Raw genomic sequence first — 19997 nt, 5'->3', positions numbered from 1 at the left:
AAGAGCTTCCTCATCCATCCTGACGGGACTTGAAGCATCGATCCTGCAGAGAAGAATTGGGAGAAAAACCCCCAAATACAGAGCGGTGCCCAAGCGTGTAGCATCAATACCCAAGAAGACTTGAAGCTTAATCGCTGCTTAATGTGCTTCAACAAAGTACTGAGTACTCGGCTTTTTTGTGTGTTTAATACATTTGACTAAAAATGGTCTAACCAGGTTTTGATGTCATTGATGTGTGTATTGTGTCTAGATTACGGGGGGGACGGGACAATTTAAATCTATTTTAGAATAAGGCTGTAACGTAACCAAATGTGGAAAAAGTCAAGGGGTCTGAAAACTTTCTGAATGCGCTGTATGTACATTACATTCATCTCAAGCAAGAAAACTACAAGCAGACAACGTGGATACAGTTTTCTAATTCAGTTCGTGAATTTCTATTCCCGGGGGGGGGGGGGGGAGAGGGGGGGTCTGAAGCAGTGAGAGTATTGTTTGGTTCAATTGATTTATAGTTTGACTTATTGCACCGTATTCTCTATATAGGCTAGTGCAGTGGACTACTTTTTGACCCCACAGAATGTGTTTTTATAAATGTATTATATGCTGTGTTACTGTCATTGATTCTTCCCCTGTCTGTTTTATCTTTATGATTGCTGTGCATATTATGTACACATCTAATCCTTTTTGGGAGCCATAAAGGTTTCTCTTCGGTACAATAAACGTTTTCATTCACTTCCTCTCTCCAGGTGGACGGGCGCCTGGTGACCCTTCAGATCTGGGACACGGCTGGTCAGGAGCGCTTCAAGTCCCTGKGGACGCCGTTCTACCGTGGCGCCGACTGCTGCCTCCTCACCTTCGCTGTGGACGACCTGCACAGCTTCCAGAACCTGGCCAGCTGGAAGAAAGAGTTCATGTTTTACTCTGACGTACGAGACCCAGAGAGGTTCCCCTTCGTTGTCCTGGGCAACAAGTTGGACAAAGAGGGGAGGGAGGTGGGGGAGGACGAGGCTCGGGCCTGGTGCGAGGAGAACGGTTGTTGTCCCTACTTCGAGACCAGTGCTAAGGACGATACGAACGTGGGAGTGGCGTTTGAGGCAGCGGTACTGGAGGTTCTGGCGGCGGAGGATCAGATRGACCACACATTGTTGAGTAGCACTATCGATCTCCACGGCAACCGTAAAGTACCGCGCTCTTCTTGCTGTTGATTGGTTGAAAGGACTGGTCGGAGCTAGCTCCTCCCTGAGTCCTCTCTGTCTAGCCTGTAGCACTCTGGGAGCTCTCCACCGATGATGATGATGCAGGTACAAGCTACTGACAACCTGATTATCAACACAGCTGATTTTAAATAGTGTCAGGTTGTCGGTACAGACTGATCTGGAAGAGTATTGGATAATCAACACATCTGATTTTGAAAGGTTATCAATGAGGTACAATGTAACAGGTACACCATGTTGTTCAACTCTGTCTGCGTTCTGCGGTATATCACAAAACTGCTGTCTACATCCAGCCAGCTTCAGCTTCATGTATCTGCCTTGTGTAGTGTTTTCACCATATAGGCCTAGCCCTCCTACATAACAGTCATTTTAATCTGATAATATTAATGTGTCCTTTCTGTTCTCCTCTCCAAGAGCACAGACTGCTTGTGGCACAGCAACGTTCTCATTCATTCATCTCTTAAGTCTTCTAAGTCTTCACAGTACTCTGACCAGAACATGATCATCACCATGTCAGATCTCAACAGGTACTCTGACCAGAACATGACCATCATCCCTGTCAGGTCTCACAGGTACTCTGACCAGAACATGATCATCACCCTGTCAGATCTCAGCAGGTACTTCTGACCAGAACATGATCATCACCTGTCAGATCTTCACCAGGTACTCTGACCAGAACATGAATCATCACCCTGTCAGATCTCACAGGTACTCGACCAGAACATGATCATCACCCTGTCAGATCTCAACAGGTACTCTGACCAGAACATGATCATCACCCTGTCAGATCTCACAGGTACCTCTGACCCAGAACATGATCCATCCCTGTCAGGTCTCACAGGTACTCTGACCAGGACCATGACCATCACTCTGTCAGGTCTCACAGGTACTCTCTGACCAGAACATGACCATCACCTCTGTCAGATCTCAGAGCCATGTTCTTGGTCAGAAGTACCTGTCTATCACACTGTCAACATCTCATTACATTTGTGAACTGACTGGTGAATATAATTAATACAATGGACATAGACTGCGACTTTTCCCAGTTCAGGTTTTAAAGAACTGACAACCATTGATTTACAACACGAATTCACTGTACCCGCAGGAAAGAAATGTTTACTGCACAAAGGGAATTGACAATTTTTAGCTTTGATTTTCTCCCAAAGGGTCTTGAAAAAGAAGGTCAACATTGCAAATATGAACATCTTTGCAAATCAACTTCATGTAATTGTCAATAAAAGCCTTTGACACTTATGAAATGATTGTAATTATACTTTCATTATTCCATAGTAAGACATCTGACAAAAATATCTAAAGACACTGAAGCAGGAAACTTTGTGGAAATTAATATTTGTGTCATTCTCAAAACCTTTTGGCGCACGACTGTAGACCAGATGATCCAGTATTCTCTCCAAATATCCTATAGGACTACACTTCCTAGAACGCCTGTGTGTGAGAGGTTGTAGAGGAGCAACACTGCCTGCAATTTCATCCCTTACCTACTACGGTACATCCCTTTTTTGTGAGATCCCTTTCATTTTTCGGTCTCTCTCGACACTTCAATGTTAACGATATCAACGTTTCTTTATTCAATAAAGCGTGGTTTCCCTATAGATACGCCAGTTTTTTGTTTGGCGTATGGCAGATCCATTTCTCTTTTCAGAAGTGCATTTGTTCTGATATTTACTGTGGGTTTTCTACCATGTAGCGTGTGTTTGGGTTGGTGTGTCACTAAGGAAGAGTGAGGTTTGTTTTCTCAGCCCTGACTGCCTTGCCTGTCTACCGGCAATGGCCCCTGTTCTGGAAAGTTACACATCTTTGTATCTTCACAATCTAATCAGGACTTTATAAACACAAACATAACTTTAATCTGCCTCTCAATTCAAGTTAAATGACTGTCTGGTACAGCAGAAGGGTCCACTGTGCAAAGTGAAAATGACTGTCTGGTTACAGCAGCAAGGGGTCCACTTGTGAAAGTGAAATGACTGTCTGGTACAGCAGAAGGGTCCACTGTGAAAGTGAACATGACTGTCTGGTAACAGCAGAAGGGTCCACTGTGAAAGTTGAAATGGACTGTCTGGTACAGGCAGAAGGCGGGTCCACTGTGAAAGCTTAAATGACTGTCTGGTACAGCAGAAGGGTCCACTGTGAAAGTTAAATGACTGTCTGGTACAGCAGAAGGGTCCACTGTGAAAGTGAAATGACTGTCTGGTACCAGCAGAAGGGTCCACTGTGAAAGTGAAATGACTGTCTGGTACAGCAGAAGGTCCACTGTGAAAGTGAAATGGACTGTCTGGTACAGCAGAAGGGTCCACTGTGAAAAGTGAAATGACCTGTCTGGTACATGCAGAAGGGTCCACTGTGAAAGTTAAATGACTGTCTGTTACAGCAGAAGGGTCCACTGTGAAAGTTGAAATGGACTGTCTGGTACAGCAGAAGGGTCCACTGTGAAAGTGAAAATGACTGTCTGGTAACAGCAGAAGGTCCACTGTGAAAGAGCCAGCGTTCAGCGTGTTATTTGACTCTGTTTCTTCATGTACGATCTGTATCTATTGAAGAGTTGATTTTGACTCCGCCTGTTTATATTAGGAAAAAACAGTTTAACAAAATAACAATTTTAATGTTCCAGGTCATGGTACGTAACAAACGAGAGTATTAAAAACAGACCATGTGAATGTTCTTGTTTAACAGTTAACTATATCATGTGATCTATTTTTTACAAAGGAGAAAATGAGGTTGGTTAATAAAGTCACGACGTCACACATTCTACTGCTAGGAAACTATATGCTGAGAATGTGTTTAAATCTTCATACTCTGTTTAACATACAGTTCTTGTCTCCTCACCGTCCTTGCTCAACCCGTCTTGTCTCACCCCGTCTTGTTCTCATCACCCGTCTTGTCCTCACCCCACTATACCAATGCTGATGATCTGTTTTTTGTTTTTTCAAATTGTACTCTGTTTCCTTTGGGCTTTGACACAGCGGTCACAAAGACATGGTTAATTGTTACATTGTTAGAGTGGCATTTTAATTCCTGAAGTTAAGTACTGTTACCATCGTTTCAATCCTCAATAGTGTACCAAACTGAACTGAAATCATTTTTAAACTCCACCCAAGTGTAGTCTGCTTTTGGCTCGAGTAAAGAAATGTAGAACTAATCATCAGTTGTGATGTAGAATATAACTGTATATCTGTTGAGTTGCTGTTTGCATAATCTCAATATCAAAACTTCCTTTAAAAACCACTCTTTCCCTCGTTGCCCTATGGAGTTAAAGGACTGTCCCTTTACAGAGCTGGGCAACTCTTCCCTCGTTGCCCCTATGGAGAAGACTGTCCCTTTACAGAGCTGCGGCCACTCTTCCCCTCTTGCCCCTATAGGAGGTTAAGACTGTCCCTTTACCAGAGCTGGGCAACTCTTCCCCTCGTTGCCCCTATGCGAGCGTTAAGACTGTCCCTTTACAGAGCTGGGCAACTCCTTCCTGTTCCCACTATATTTAGAGAATCGGCCTCCTGTTCCCACTATATAGAGAAATCGGCCTCCTGCTTCCCACCATAAAGGCGAATCGGCCTCCTGTTCCACCATAAAGGCGAATCGGCCTCCTGCTTCCCACCATAAGGGAATCGGCCTCCTGTTTCCCAAACTATCAGGGGAATCGGCCTCCTACTTCCCACCATATAGGTAATCGGCCTCCTGTTCCCACTATATAGAGAATCGGGCCTCCTGTTCCCACATATAGAGAATCGGCCTCCTGTTTCCCACCATATAGGGAATCGTCCTCCTGTCCCACCATATAGAGAAATCGGCTCCTGTTCCCAACTATATAGAGAATCGGCCTCCTGTTCCCACCATATAGAGGAATCGGCCTCCTGTTCCCACCTATATAGAGAAGCGTCCTCCCGGCCCCACTATACAGGGAAATCGGCCTCCTGGGCCCACTATACAGGAATCGGGCCTCCTGGGCCCCACTATATAGGGAATCGGCCTCCTGCGCCCCACTATACAGGGAATCGGCCTCCTGGCCCCACTATACAGGGGAATTCGGCCTCCTGGCCCCACTATACAGCGGAATCGGCCTTCCTTGCCCCCACTATACAGGGAATGCGCCTCCTGGCCCCACTATACAGGGAATGGGCCTCCTGGCCCCACTTATACAGGGAATCTGCCTCCTGTTCCCACTATACAGAGAATCGGCCTCCTGGCCCCACTATACAGGGAATCGGCCCTCCTGGCCCCAATATATAGAGAATCGGCCTCCTGCCCCACTATACAGGGAATCGGCCTCCTGCCCCCCACTATACAGAGAATCGGCCTCCTGTTCCCACTATACAGAGAATCGGGCCTCCTGGCCCACTATACAGAGAATCGGCCCCCTGCCCCACTATGACAGGGAATCGGCCTCCTGGCCCCACTATTACAGAGAATTCGGCCTCCTGTTCCCACTATACAGGAATTGGCCTCCTTGGCCCCACTATATAGAGGAATCGGCCTCCTGTTCCCACTATACAGGAATCGGCCTCCCTGCCCCACTATTAAGGGAATCGGCCTCCTGTTTTTATTCCCACCATATAGAGAATCGGCCTCCTAGCCCCATTATATAGGGAATCGGCCTCCTGGCCCCACTATACAGAGAATCGGTCTCCTGTTCCCAACCATTATAGGGAATCGCGCCTCCTGTTCCCACCATATAGCGAATCGGCCTTCCTGTTCCCACCATAAAGGGAATCGGCGCCTCCTGTTCCCACTATTATAGGGATCGGCTCCTGTTCCCCACCATAAAGGGAATCGGGCCTCCTTGTTCCCACGTATACAAGAATTCGGCCTCCTGTTCCCACCATATAGAAGAATCCGGCCTCCTGTTCCCACCAATAAAGGGAATCGGCCTTCCTGTTCCCACTAATATAGAATCGGTCTCCTGTTCCCACCATAAAGGGAATCGGCCTCCTGTTTCCCCACCATATAGGGAATCCGGCCTCCCTTGTTCCCAACCATATAGGAATCGGCCTCCTGTTCCCACCATTTAAAGCGGAATCGCCTCCGTTCCCACTATATAGAGATATCGGCCTCCTTTTCCCCACCATAAAGGGAATCGGTCTCCTGTTCCCACATAAAGGGAATGGCCTCCTGTTCCCACGAGGTATATAGGGAATCGGCCTCCTTGTTCCCACCCAGTATAGGGAATCGGCCTCCTGTTCCCACTAATATAAGGGAATCGCGCCTCCTGTTTCCCACATTAAAGGGAATCGGCCTCCTGTTCCCACCATAAAGGGAATCGGCCTCCTGTTCCCACCATAAGGGAATCGGCCTCCTGTTCCCACTATTATAGGAAATCGGCCTTCCTGTTCCCACTATATAAGGAAATCGGCCTCCTGTCCCACTATATTAGGAAATCGGCCTTTCTGTTCCACTATTACAGGAATCGGCCTCTGTTCCCACCATATAGAGAATCGGCCTCCTGTCACCATATAGGGAATCGGCCTCCTGTTCCCACCATTAAAGGAATCGGCCCCTGTTCCACTAAGTAGCAGAATCGGCCTTCCTGTTCCCACCATAAAGGGAATCGGCCTCCTGTTCCCACCATATAGAGAATCGGCCTCCTGGCCCCACTATACAGGGAATCGGTCCCACTATACAGGGAATCGGTCCCACTACATAGGGAATTGGCCTCATGGCCCCACTATATAGAGAATCGGTCTCCTGGCCCCACTATATAGAGAATCGGCTTCCTTGCCCCACTATATAGGGAATCGGCCCCACTATATAGGGAATCGGCCCCATCGTATAGGGAATCGACCCCTGAATAAGGCAGTTAACCCACTGTTCCTAGGCCGTCATTGAAAATAAGAATTTGTTCTTAACTGACTTGCCTAGTTAAATAAAGATAAAATAAAAAAAGATGTATATAAATATAGGGAATCGGCCCCATGGCCCCTGGTCAAAATGATTGCACTATATAGGGAATCAGCCCTATGGCCCCAGGTCAAAATGAAGGCACTATATAGGGTATAGGGTGCCATATGGGATGCAGTCAGATTGATGTAGGTGTGAATACTATCCAATACTGTACGACAATAAAACCAAACATGAAACATACCAAATACAGGAACTGACTTGTATGTGGTTGTTCTTTAAGAAGAAGCCKGACTCCTACCCAACACGCTCCCACTGTGTACAAGTCATTTACCAAGCGCAGTGGATATTCTCCACTGAAAGTGCTATTCAATCCAGGATTAGGCTTAATCTGGGTCTGGGAAACTGGCTCTTCACGTTTAGGGAGTCAGCTCCAACTGATCCTTCTCAGGGGGTTACCATGGAGGAATGAGGGGGTCAGTCAGGAGGTAGACTATCACATATGATGTGGTGTGCGTAAAGGGAGCACATTGTCCCTCAACTGTCCTCTTCTGTGGAGCTCGTAGCTCTTCCTCTCCTTCTCCCTCCTCGTCCACCGGTCTGACTGCCAGCTGGAGGCAGCAGAGGATTTCTGTAGTCTGACTGCCAGGAGGAGGGAGCAGAGTTTCTGTAGTCTGACTGCAGGAGGAGGGCGCAGAGTCTCTGTGTCTGACTGCCGGGAGCGAGCAGAGAGTTTCTGTAGTTGACTGCCAGGAGGAGGCGCGAGAGTTCTCTGTAGTCTGACTGCCAGGAGGAGGGAGCAAGGTTTTCTGTAGTCTGACTGCAGAGGAGGCAGCAGAGTCTCTGTAGTCTGACTGCAGGGAGGGAGCAGAGTTTCTGTAGTCTGACTGCCAGCTAGAGGGAGCAGATTCTCTGTAGTCTGACTGCCAGGAGGAGAGCAGAGTTTCTGTAGTCTGACTGCAGTAGAGGGCAGAGTTCTGTAGTCTGACTGCAGGGAGGGAGCAGAGTTCTGTAGTCTGCAGGAGAGCAGCAGAGTTTTTGTAGTCTGACTGCCAGGAGGGGCAGCAGAGAGTTTCGGTAGTCTGACTGCCAGGGAGAGGAGCAGAGAGTTTCTGTAGTCTGACTGCCAGCTGAGGTAGCAGAGCGTTTCTGTAGTCTGACTGCCAGGTGGAGGCAGCAGAGCGTTTCTGTAGTCTGACTGCCAGCTGGAGGGAGCAGAGCGTTTCTGTAGTCTGACTGCCAGGTGCAGGGAGCAGAGCGTTTCTGTAGTCTGACTGCCAGTAGAGCAGCAGAGGGTTTTTGTAGTCTGACTGCCAGTTAGAGGCGCAGAGGGTTTTGTAGTCTGACTGCCAGGTGGAGGCAGCAGAGGTTTCTGTAGTCTGACTGCCAGGTGAGCAGCAGAGAGTTCTGTAGTCTGACTGCCAGGTGGAGGCAGCAGAGAGTTTCTGTAGTCTGACGCCAGGTGGAGGGAAGCAGAGAGTTTCTGTAGTCTGACTGCCAGCTGGAGGCAGCAGAGGGTTTTGTAGTCTGACTGCCAGGTGGAGGCAGCAGAGAGTTTCTGTAGTCTGACTGCCAGGTGGAGGCAGCAGAGAGTTTCTGTAGTCTGACTGCCAGCTGAGGAGCAAGAGTCTCTGTAGTCTGACTGCCAGGAGGAGGGAGCAGAGTTTTGTAGTCTGACTGCCATGCTAGAGGGAGCAGAGTTTTGTAGTCTGACTGCCAGGAGGAGGGAGCAGAGTCTCTGTAGTCTGCCGGAGGAGGCAGCAGAGAGTTTTTGTAGTCTGACTGCCAGGAGGAGCCAGCAGAGAGTTTCGGTAGTTACTGACTGCCGTGGAGGCAGCAGAGAGTTTCTGTAGTCTGACTGCCAGTGGAGGTAGCAGAGCGTTTCTGTAGTCTGACTGCAGGTGAGCAGCAGAGCGTTTCTGTAGTCTGACTGCCAGCTGGAGGGACAGAGCGTTTCTGTAGTCTGACTGCCAGGTGCAGGGAGCAGAGCGTTTCTGTAGTCTGACTGCCGGTAGGGCAGCAGAGGGTTTTGTAGTCTGACTGCCAGGTTGAGGCAGCAGAGGGTTTTTGTAGTCTGACTGCCAGGTGGAGGCCGCAGAGGGTTTCTGTAGTCTGACTGCCAGGTGGAGGCAGCAGAGAGTTTCTGTAGTCTGACTGCCAGGTGATGGACAGCAGAGAAGTTCTGTAGTCTGACTGCCAGGTGGAGGCAGCAGAGAGTTTCTGTAGTCTGACTGCCAGCTGGAGGCAGCAGAGGGTTTTTGTAGTCTGACTGCCAGGTGGAGGCAGCAGAGGGTTTTTGTATAGAGAAGAGAGGAGAGAAACAGAACACACCCCCAGTCCCAGGAGCACATGGCTTACTATAACACCAAGTCAATCAACAACAGCATGGCATAGGTTCTCACACAAAACATTGACTGATATTGAGAGGTAACAGTTGGTTCAGTGAGCTATGCTTGTGAGATGAGCGGCCTAGTTTCCCGTGGCAGACTTCACATAAATGTGAATAACTAAATGCCACGTTGACTAGCTGGCCAGGACACACAAGGTTTGGTTCTGGGTTCCGACAGTAGTAGCCAAACCTTCTGGAGTAGCACGGACGTCATGGGTTCAATATCCGCTCYTGACGGAAACAGAGAGAACAATTTCTTTAAAAAAGGACAGACCATCTTTTATTGCCAAACCAACATATCATAAAACACAAAGCAACAAAGAAAACAGACAAACAGCCAGCCGTCAGTTCACAAAACCAACCTGAGCTGTTGGATAAAGCTTCCACCCAATTGGATAACCTATACTCACAGTATGTTACATTTACATTTACATTTAAGTCATTTAGCAGACGCTCTTATCCAGAGCGACTTACAAGTTGGACAAGATATTTTGTTAGCAAGAGATTAAACAAAGTGTGAATTGTCGTTAAGATTAGTACATTTACCTACAGTAAGTACTAGGGTGTTATACAATAACTACTAATATTTTCTAGACAGCTACAGAGACAAAACTATATAAAAACTGCATTGTTTTGCCTCTATAACAGACCCTCATCCCTTGCGAACGTTACCACATATACTGCCAGAAGGGGGCGCAATGATAATATCACCTCAATGCAGTGCCATACAGTGTCAAGCATCTTCAGAGATGTTTTAAACTTCTAAATAACATGAAGGTTGCTAAAAAAAAATCAAAATAAGCACCTGTATCAACATTACTATCTCAACATTAAAATCAGAGATATTAAAGACTTCTCCTATTGATCTGTACCAACCAGAAATCTATGGCACAAACTCACTAAAAATGTTGTCCCTTTTCTCAGAGATATCCCTTCATTCAAACAAATGTTAACCCTTTTCTTTCCAAGTCCCTTCACAGGGTCCATCACCTCCAACAGATGGGGTGTCGTGCAGCAGTGGGTCCGTCACAGAAGGGTTGTATTCAGGCCTTTGAGAGAAGCCTTCAGCCTTTCTCCTGTCTTTGTCATGAGACCCTCTTCCTATGACATGCAATCTGACCCTTGCCATAGACCAAGGTCCCTATAGTAACAAAGGGGCCTTCTCACACAAACCTCGATTCCACTCCCTACCCGGGAGCCGGGGCAGGTGGACCCTAGGAACCCCCTCTGATTGGTTAGTTTTCTAAGAAGTCCTAAGGGGTGTGGCCTCCATTGTTGAGGCCTTTCTGCCTCCCGTGAGAAAAGGCCCTGAGGTCAGAGAGAAGAACTGCAAACGCACACATGTCTGGTACCATGGCAACCAGATGTGAGGGATGGTACCRATGGTAACCGATTATAATCCCAAAGCCTAAAGTAGGCAAGTAGTCCATAACCAAGTAGTCCCTAACCATGAGAGTCAGTGGGACATTTATAATTGAATACTTTTGTCAAATAAAATGATCTTTGTTATGTTACTAGGTAGGTTTTACATGTGATTTACGTTTTAAAAAGTGAGGAAAACATGGTGTATACGTCAGGCACACTAACCGCAGTATATGAGGAACATTACATCAATCTTTACAAACCCATGATAAAATACACATGGAMAAWAACAAAAATACAGAAAACTTCTAACGTGAAGAAGACAGCTTCAGAGCAAAGTAAATATAACATGAGAAGAGCAGTGTAACAAAGCAGTAGACTAAGGTAGTATACGTCTGGGTTTCCACCAAACCACCCATGGTGCTACGAACACACAGTCCATGGAAAGGTTGGTGGGTCGTGAAGGGAAAAATGGAAAGAATAGGAATCGTTCAAGGAATCAATCACTCAAGTTCAAAGAATCAACTCCACCGGTGGTGTTGAGGATAGGCAGAGGGGTGTTAGGGAGTCATAGTGTCCTCTCTGGGTGTCTCTGTGTCGGATGGAGACACAGGAGGGAGGAAGTGGAGAGTCTTAACACCGCGTGCCTATGCCCTTTCTCCCCAGGTACCGCAGCACCGCAAAGTTATAGGTGGTGGACACCATGTAGGTGAGCTAGAGAGAGAGAGAGAGAGAGAGAGGGTAAGAAAGAGCATAGACCAAAAAGAGACAGATAAGACAGAATTTCAAGCCCCATTTCATGCACCTACTATGTCCATCAAGGTCCATGACAATCTCAGTATAATTCTGATCTACATTAACAGTGTACTGACATTGTAATGTAACTATGGGATCTTCCCAGCAGGAAAAGTACCAGACGTTAATACATCATTAGGGTATTTCTATCATCAGAATTAGCTGAGAACTCAAAGTGAAAGAACAGAGAGCTACAGTGAGACTTATCAGCCACGGAGGCCTGACGTTCCGGCATTCCTGAACACCTACACTGACTACGTCACATAAGACACAACTCTATTGTAAAGCTGTAGCCAATCTGCTCCCAGTTGAGAGATTAAGGCAGGGTCACTCACCAGAGCCAAGAGTGTGATGCCAGCCCCGGCAAACGCAGCGATGAACAGGTCGTAGGTCACACGGAACTGTAAAAGGACAAATCAGAGTCAGAGATGAGTCAGAGTGATCATGTGTCATTCTGGAAATATGTCAGAGAACCGTTAACATTCTAGACTCTAGAGACGATTTGTTTTGAGCATGTCTGCCGTTCTATCATGAGAGACTGTATTACTGACCTCTCTGGTTTTGCAGACAGTGGACAGTGTCATTCCACAAGCTTTGCCTGGCAAAGCATTCCATGGTAGGAGCCCTGAAAGAGATGAAAAATATATACACATATCTGATTCTCTGCTCTAAAATGTCTGCTTTCACAGTTGGTAATGTCAGGGTCTGGTCTGGTCTGGTATGGTCTGTTTTGGTACGGCAAGGTCTGGTACGGTATGTTCTGGTACGGCCTGGTACGGTATGTTCTGGTACGGCCTGGTACGGTATGTTCTGGTACGGTCTGGCATGGTAAGGTAAGGTATGTTCTGATACGGTATGGTACAGTATGTTCTGGTACGGTATGGTGAGGTAAGGTACAGTATGGTCTGGTACGGTAAGGTAAMGTACGGTATGTTCTGGTATGTATGTTCTGGTTAGTTAAGGTACAGTATGCTATGGTACGGTAAGGTCTGGTACGGTAAGGTCTGGTATGTTCTGGTACATTACGATCTGGTAAGGTACGGTCCGGTAAGGTACAGTGTCCCAGCCCCAAAAATTGTGGGGGTACAACGTACTGGTAAAACGTGAGCCTATCACAATTAACATATATTGCCAAGAAAAATATAGGCCGTGAAAAATGAGCGAATTGCGTTGTGGTTCGACGAGAACACTTTTTGCCAAGGCGGAGATGAGTGGTCGAGACCCGGGCGTTCGCAGACAACAGTGGATGCATCAATTCAGGCTACAAGTGGAGGCCTAATGACAATCCCAGAACGTCATTACAATACACCTAGGTGTTGTATAACTGCTGTCTCTTTCCATTCATCACATTGCGGGGGCACAGAGCACTGTTGGGGTTTGGATGCTGGAAGTATTTTCTGACTGAACTAATGTGCACAGGTAGCCTACAGGAGCGCCWTTGTTAAGTGATTGTTTGACAAGCAGATGAAAACATCATGACTGGTTGTGTTTCTGCCACATTAAAGGTAATACATGTGAAACGTGGTATGACCAATCTTTACTAGGCCCACAGKGATCATACAGTGCATTCASAAAGTATTCAGAACCCTGGACTTTTCCCACGTTTTGTTACGTTACAGCCTTATTCTAAAATAGATTAAAATAAAATAAAAATCCCACTCAACAATTTACACACATTACCCCATAATGACAAAGCAAAAACAGSTTCAAATGTGTTGCTTATTTATTCCAACTTAAATATCACATTTACATAAGTATTCAGACCCTTTACTCAGTACTTTGTTGAAGCACCTTTGGCAGCGATTACAGGCTTGAGTCTTCTTGGGTATGATGCTACAAATTTGGCACACCTGTATTTGGGGAGTTTCTCCCATTCTTCTTCGCAGATCCTCTCAAGCTCTGTCAGGTTGGAAAGGGAGTATTGCTGCACAGCTATTTTCAGGTCTCTCCAGAGATGTTCGATTGGGTTCAAGTCCAGGCTTTGGCTGGGCCACTCAAGGACATTGAGTCTTGTCCCAAAGCCACTCCTGCCTTGTCTTGGCTGTATAATTAGGGTCGTTGTCCTGTTGGAAGGTGAACCTTTGCCCCAGTCTGAGGTCCTGAGCAGGTTTTCATCAAGGATCTCTCTGTACTTTGCGCCGTTCATCTTTCCCTCGATCCTACCACCACCATGCTTCACTGTAGGGTTAGGGTTCACCGTAGGAAMGGTGCCAGGTTTCCTCCAGATGTAACACTTAGCATTCAGGCCAAAGAGTTCAATCTTGGTTTCATCAGACCAGAGAATCTTGTTTCTTATGGTCAGAGTCTTTAGGTGCCATTTGGCAAACTCCAAGTGMGCTGCCATMTGCCTTTTACTGAAGAYTGGCTTCCATCTGGCCACTCTACCYTAAAGYRCTGATTGGTGGAGTGCTGCAGGGATGGTTGTCCTTCTGGAAGGTTCTCCCATCTCCACCAGAGGAACTCTGGAGCTCTGTCAGGTTCTTGGTCACCTCCCTGACCAAGGCCCTTCTCCCCCGATTGCTAATTTTGGCCGGGCGACCAGCTCTAGGAAGAGTCTTGGTGGATTCAAACTTCTTCCATTTAAGAATGATGGAGGCCAGTGTGTTCTTGGGAACCTTCAATGCTGRAGACATTTTTTGGTATCCTTCCCCAGATCTGTCTCGGAGCTCTATGGACAATTCCGTCAACCTCATGGCTTGGTTTTTGCTTTTACATTCACTGTCAACTGTGGGACCTTATATAGGCACGTGTTTTAAGTTTCCAAATCATGTCCAATCATTTGAATTTACCACYGGTGGACTCCAATGAAGTTGTAGAAACAGCTCAAGGATGAACAATGGAAACAGGATGCACCTCAATTTCAAGTCTCATAGCAGATGGTCTGAATACTTACGTAAATGTGATGTTTTTTATTTATTTATATACATTTACAAAAAATGTAATCCATTTTAGAATAAGGCTGTAAAGTAACAAAATGTGGAATTAGTCAAAGGGGTCTGAATACTTACCGATATGTTACCATATGAATGAACATAGCAGATCATATAGTGAGGTGATGTTCTCTTTCCTTACCGTACTGCCTGGCGTCGATACAGAGCTGGTTGATGCTAGCTGGGGTCTCAGTCAGGACGGTGATGGTGTGGCAGGTAGCGTCCATGTTGTAGAAGAAATAGACAGGCAAGGCAGAGAAGGCAAACACCAACAGCCACACCACCGCCAGAAGGTACGTTATCAATATAAACTGCAGATGAAGAGAGAGATTCATGTTTAGGCATTATGAATCTTAACAGGCCAAAAATGAATCAGGGAAGTGCAACTTTCAGAGTTTTGTTGAGCTCTCATCTCCACCCTCAAACTAACCCTCACTCTCTTACCTCTATCCCACTAGCCTCAGCCCCACTATACCTCCTCACCCAGCCTTCCCTCCATCCTCATCTTCTTACCTCCACACCATCCACACCCTGTTACCATCACCCCTCCACTCCAGCCTGTTACCATCACCCCTCCACCCCAGCCTGTTACCATCACCCCCAACCCCATTCTGGTTACCATCACCCCTCCACCCCACGCCCTTTACCATCACCCCTCCAACCACCCGTTACCAATCACCCCTCCCACCCATTACCATCACCCCTCCACCCAAGCCTTACCCATCCACCCCTCCACCCAGCATGTTACCATCACCCCTCCACCCAGCATTTACCCATCACCCCTCCACCTGTTACCATCACCCCTCCACCCTTTTACCATCACCCCTCCACCCCCACCCATTACCATCACCCCTCCACCCCAGCATGTTACCATCACCCTCCAAACCACCCTGTTACCATCACCCCTCTACCCCACCCAGTACCATCACCCCTCCACCCCAGCCTATTACCATCACCCCTCCACCCCACCCTTACCATCACCCCTCCACCCTGTTACCATCACCCCTCCACCCACCCGTACCATCACCCCTCCACCCCAGCATGTACCATCACCCCTCCACCCCACCCTGTTACCATCACCCCTCCACCCAGCCTGTTACCATCACCCCTCCACCCAGTTACCATTCACCCCTCCACCCCAGCATGTTACCATCACCCCTCCACCCCAGCCTGTTACCATCACCCCTACCAACCAGTTACCATCACCCCTCCACCCCAGCATGTTACCATCACCCCTCCAAACCACCCTGTTACCATCACCCCTCCACCCCAGCCTGTTACCATCACCCCTCCACCCAGTTACCACACCCCTCACCCCAGCATACCATCACCCCCACCCCAGCCTGTTACCATCACCCCCACCACCTTTACCATCACCCCTCCACCCAGTTACCATCACCCCTCCACCCCAGCCTGTTACCATCACCCCTCCACCCCAGCATGTTACCATCACCCCTCCACCCCAGCATGTTACCATCACCCCTCCACCCCAGCCTACATCACCCTCCACCCACCGTTACCATCACCACCCTCTTACCATCACCCCTCCACCCCAGCCGTTACCATCACCCTCCACCCCAGCCTGTACATCACCCCTCCACCCAACCATCACCCCTCCACCCAGCATTTCCATCACCCCCCACCCCAGCATGTTACATACCCTTCCACCCGTTACCATCACCCCTCCACCCATTACCATCACCCCTCCACTCCAGCCTGTTTACCATCACCCTTCCACCCAGTTACCATCACCCCCCACCCAGCCTGTTACCATCAACACCTCCACCATTTCCCCCACTCTCTCACCGTGCTACTAAGACAGCGTCCACACAGGGTGCTCCTGAACTCTCCGAAGGTCTGCTTGGCGGCGCTGGTGGTGTAGAATCCCTCCGCCAGCAGTACGATGCAGTAGAGGAAGAAGAAGGAAGCCAAGCCATAGATAACATACTGAAATACTGGATACTATGTAGGAAAGAGAAGAGAAGGAAAGAGGCAGGGGTGAAGGAACAGGAGACAGGTGAAGAAGAGAGAGGGAGGTGAAGGAAGAGGCAGGGGGGTGAAGAAGAGAAGAGGTGAGGAGAGGAGCAGAAGGGTGAAAGGAAAGGGCAGGGGTGAAGAAGAAGGCGGAGGGTGAAGGAGAGAGAGGAGGGGGGTGAAGGAAGAGAGGGCAGGGGTGAAGGAAGAGGAGGGGCAGGGTGAAGGAGAGGGACAGGGGTGAAGAAGAGAGGCAGGGTGAAGAAAGAGGGAAGACAGGCGGGAGGAGGGAAAGCAGGTGAAGGAAGAGGGGCAGGGGAGAAGGAAGAGGAGCAGGGGAGAAGGAGGGGAAAAAGTATTAGGACACATCACTACAGTAGGTCTATGATGTGTACAGCTAACATGAGGTCTACCATTAACAGTAGGTCTGCCGTTTAGTTCAATGTACTTATACAGCAGACTTAGGGGACATCTAAACCAGTGGTGGCCAATCCTGGTCCTGGATCGCCAAAACAATTTAGCTTTTTGTTCCACCCCAGCTTTAACAAAGCCTAGGTCTTGGCCACCCCTATTCTAATCAGTTGCAGGTATTCCCTGTGGTAGGTTTGGGATAAAGCAATAGCCTTTGAGCCACTCACAGGTAGGCCAGGGTAATGTAGTCCTGTAGGTTACGGGCGAAGTATGTCTCGATGAGTCTCTCCGTCTCAGTGAGGGCCTGGTGACCACAGCCACAGAACAGAGCTATCCCTGAGAAACACATCAGAGTGGCCACCAGCGAGCAATATGGTACTCCTCCCAGGCACTTCATACAGCAGTCGTAACAACCTATAGGACAGGACATAACGACATAGGGGTTAATGTAGGGTTATGTATGGGTTACCTCGAGAGAAGCATAGGGCAACCACCAAGGGAGTGGTAATGAACATAACGTCACTGTGACTAAATGGATGGATTAACAACTGTATACTGTAAGATCTGGCTACAATTATTACACTGTCCAGCTGTGGTCGTAAAATAGCTCATCCCTGAGTTACTCTTTGTGGCCTTGGACTGGTCTGTTTCCTATGCACAGTGGTGTTCAGTCTGTCAGCTAGCTATGGGCATTCTTCCCCAGAGTCATGTGCTGTGTGAATGGGCCCTTAGGATGTGAGGATCTGTCTGTCCCAAACCCAGCACTAACCCTGGCTCCAATCAGCGCTCACACCATGGAGAGTGGGAGAAAAGAGGGAGGACAGAGAAAGAGACTAAGAAAGAGAGAGGCTGCTTGTGTGACTGCAGAGACAATGTTCTTTGTCCCGGTGCAGTGTGGGAAGACAAGGGCCACCAATGTCAAGCAAACAATAGCCAGAGCCACCTCCAGCACCCACACTGGGGTTTATAGGAGCAGAAGGAGGCTTGTGACAGCCAAAGGGATATCCAATAGTCCGTGGTGGAAGTGGGGAAAGGCAGGGGGGAGATCACGCTCTCCCTCGGAAGACTGGCTGGAGCTGGTACCATTATTACAGTTGGCACAGATGGCAGGAAGGGGCACCATACACATGCACTCGGTGACTCCAGGGTTTTGTGTGTGTGTGTATGTGTGTGTGGAAAGTGTGATCAGGCTGTCTTCCAGGTTACATAATCACTCCAGTGTGGAAATGAGTTTTAAACCAATTAAAAAGTTTGCCAATGAAAGAACACAGACTAAGAGCCAATTTATGTTTGATTGGAAAATGTGGTTGGAGACTCTTTATGGATGGTGTGATGCAATTACGGAGACATCAGAAGCTCGCAGAAGCCAAATTGAGCTTTGGAACGCATCACCTTGCTCCTCTCAAATTTTGTAACAATGCGGATGGCTCCATATAGTTCCGCATTGACAGGATTAGTTGACGGTAGGTGATAGCGGGAGGTCCTGTATAAACACAAACTCACTTCCTTGACAACAGCGCTGCTCTGCGAAGCGCAAGAAGTATAAATGCCCTGCCTTCTGCAGAGGCCGTATCACCTTAAACGCTGCACGGCCAATGCAGACGTAGGATTGACCATGAAGCGCCTTTTATAAACACACTGCCGAAAAGCCTCTTCAGTAACATGCCTTGATATTCAGCACTTTACTTTTCAAGTCTCAACACCTATGTTCAAGCAATTTTGTTATTTTGACAAAATAGCAGTACTTATCATACACATAGGAAGAAAAATAGCAGTACTTATCAGTACACATAGGAAGAAAAATAGCAGTACTTCTCAGTACACATAGGAAGGAAAATAGCAGTACTTCTCAGTACACATAGGAAGGAAAATAGCATAGTCACCCAGCAACAGGTGCAGGGGTTTTCTACCTAGTTTAAAACATTTCCACTTCTCTATTTGCACCATTCTAGCCTCAAATGTCCCCCCTCGAGAACTGCAGAGAGGAACTATACTAACAAAAATACGGACCTATTAGGGACCTCAAACAACTTCTCATGGACATCACAGACCTTTATGCCCCGAGAAGCAAGTGAAACAGGAACTGAAGCCCATTAGTGTTCAAATTGTTGCAAAGTGGCCTATAATGAATTCACTTGCTACTTTCCTAAAACAAATAGCACTTAGAACACATTGGGTTGGTAAAAATGAAGACATTGTAAGTGAAAGACAATGCACTTCTGAAAAGTAGGCTAGTCTGTACCTCTCGAAGCATTAAATAAATCACTTATCAGCACTTTTCATACCAGCCATAATATAATATTTTATAATGCCAACATCATTCAAAGAATAGAAAAGAAAATGTACAGTTTGGTTGTGGTTGGTTGGCTATTAATAACCATTTAGAGGTACCATAACAAATGTAGACGACTTACCCATGTTGTCTCTGGTAGGATGTGTGCTCAATACCGGGGCTCTGTGCTGCTTTTCCACCCCAGCTGCTCGATGATATTATGCACGACTTGTCCTCAGCCCCCGTATATCAATCTCAACTTGCTGTCTCTTTCTCTCTCTCTCTCTCTCTCTCTCTCTCTCTCTCTCTCTCTCTCTCTCTCTCTCTCTCCAACAATGAACAGACAGACCCGCTGATGGCCCGAAAGTCGAATCTTAAAGAAACAATGTCGCTTTTCAATGGACTAGGGGTCCGCACTAGAACAGTTCAAGACTGAGGATAATGAAGGTCAACTTCTCTCTCCGTTGGAGAAATGTACTTCAGTTCATTGTTAGTAAGCAGCACCACGTGCATTTGCATATCATTGTGGAAGCATATCCAAGATGTCTTCCCAGAAAAGATTCCACATTTGCATATCATTGTGGTAGCATCTCCAAGATGTCTTGCCAGATAAGGTTCCACATTCTTTTCTTTCTTTTGTTTTCAAGTGTAGCCTAGTCTAATAGGCCTAGCAGTAGTGATGTAGGCCTACTGTTTCATGGGATAATAAACAAAACAACAGCCTACTAGCCTTGTATGAACAATCCTGATCTCGCTAGTTTACATATTGTTTACGGCTCCTAACCAACTGTGCTATTGTGTGTTTT

The 19997-nt window shown here is 47.4% G+C and overlaps 2 protein-coding genes across 2 annotated transcripts; one reads left to right on the top strand and one right to left on the bottom strand.

The window, feature by feature from the left end:
- Nucleotides 1–737: 737 nt before the first annotated feature.
- On the top strand, nucleotides 738–2006 carry LOC139025083 (ras-related protein Rab-9B-like; the record flags this gene model as incomplete). Its single annotated transcript, XM_070440114.1, has 2 exons — nucleotides 738–1828; nucleotides 1920–2006. A coding segment is annotated over one exon (465 nt), but the record flags the coding sequence as incomplete, so codon positions are not given.
- Nucleotides 2007–10899: 8893 nt separating this feature from the next.
- plp1a (proteolipid protein 1a) lies at nucleotides 10900–19423 on the bottom strand. The gene is given in 7 exon segments (XM_070440115.1): nucleotides 10900–11523; nucleotides 11940–12005; nucleotides 12156–12229; nucleotides 14677–14845; nucleotides 16341–16496; nucleotides 17143–17333; nucleotides 19334–19423. Coding segments are annotated over 7 exon segments (741 nt in total). The 5' UTR covers nucleotides 19338–19423; the 3' UTR covers nucleotides 10900–11442.
- Nucleotides 19424–19997: the final 574 nt, after the last annotated feature.

Source organism: Salvelinus sp. IW2-2015, unplaced genomic scaffold (genome assembly GCF_002910315.2).
Source record: "Salvelinus sp. IW2-2015 unplaced genomic scaffold, ASM291031v2 Un_scaffold2242, whole genome shotgun sequence".
NCBI classification, from domain to species: domain Eukaryota; kingdom Metazoa; phylum Chordata; class Actinopteri; order Salmoniformes; family Salmonidae; genus Salvelinus; species Salvelinus sp. IW2-2015.
This window is presented reverse-complemented; position numbering and strand designations above follow the sequence as displayed.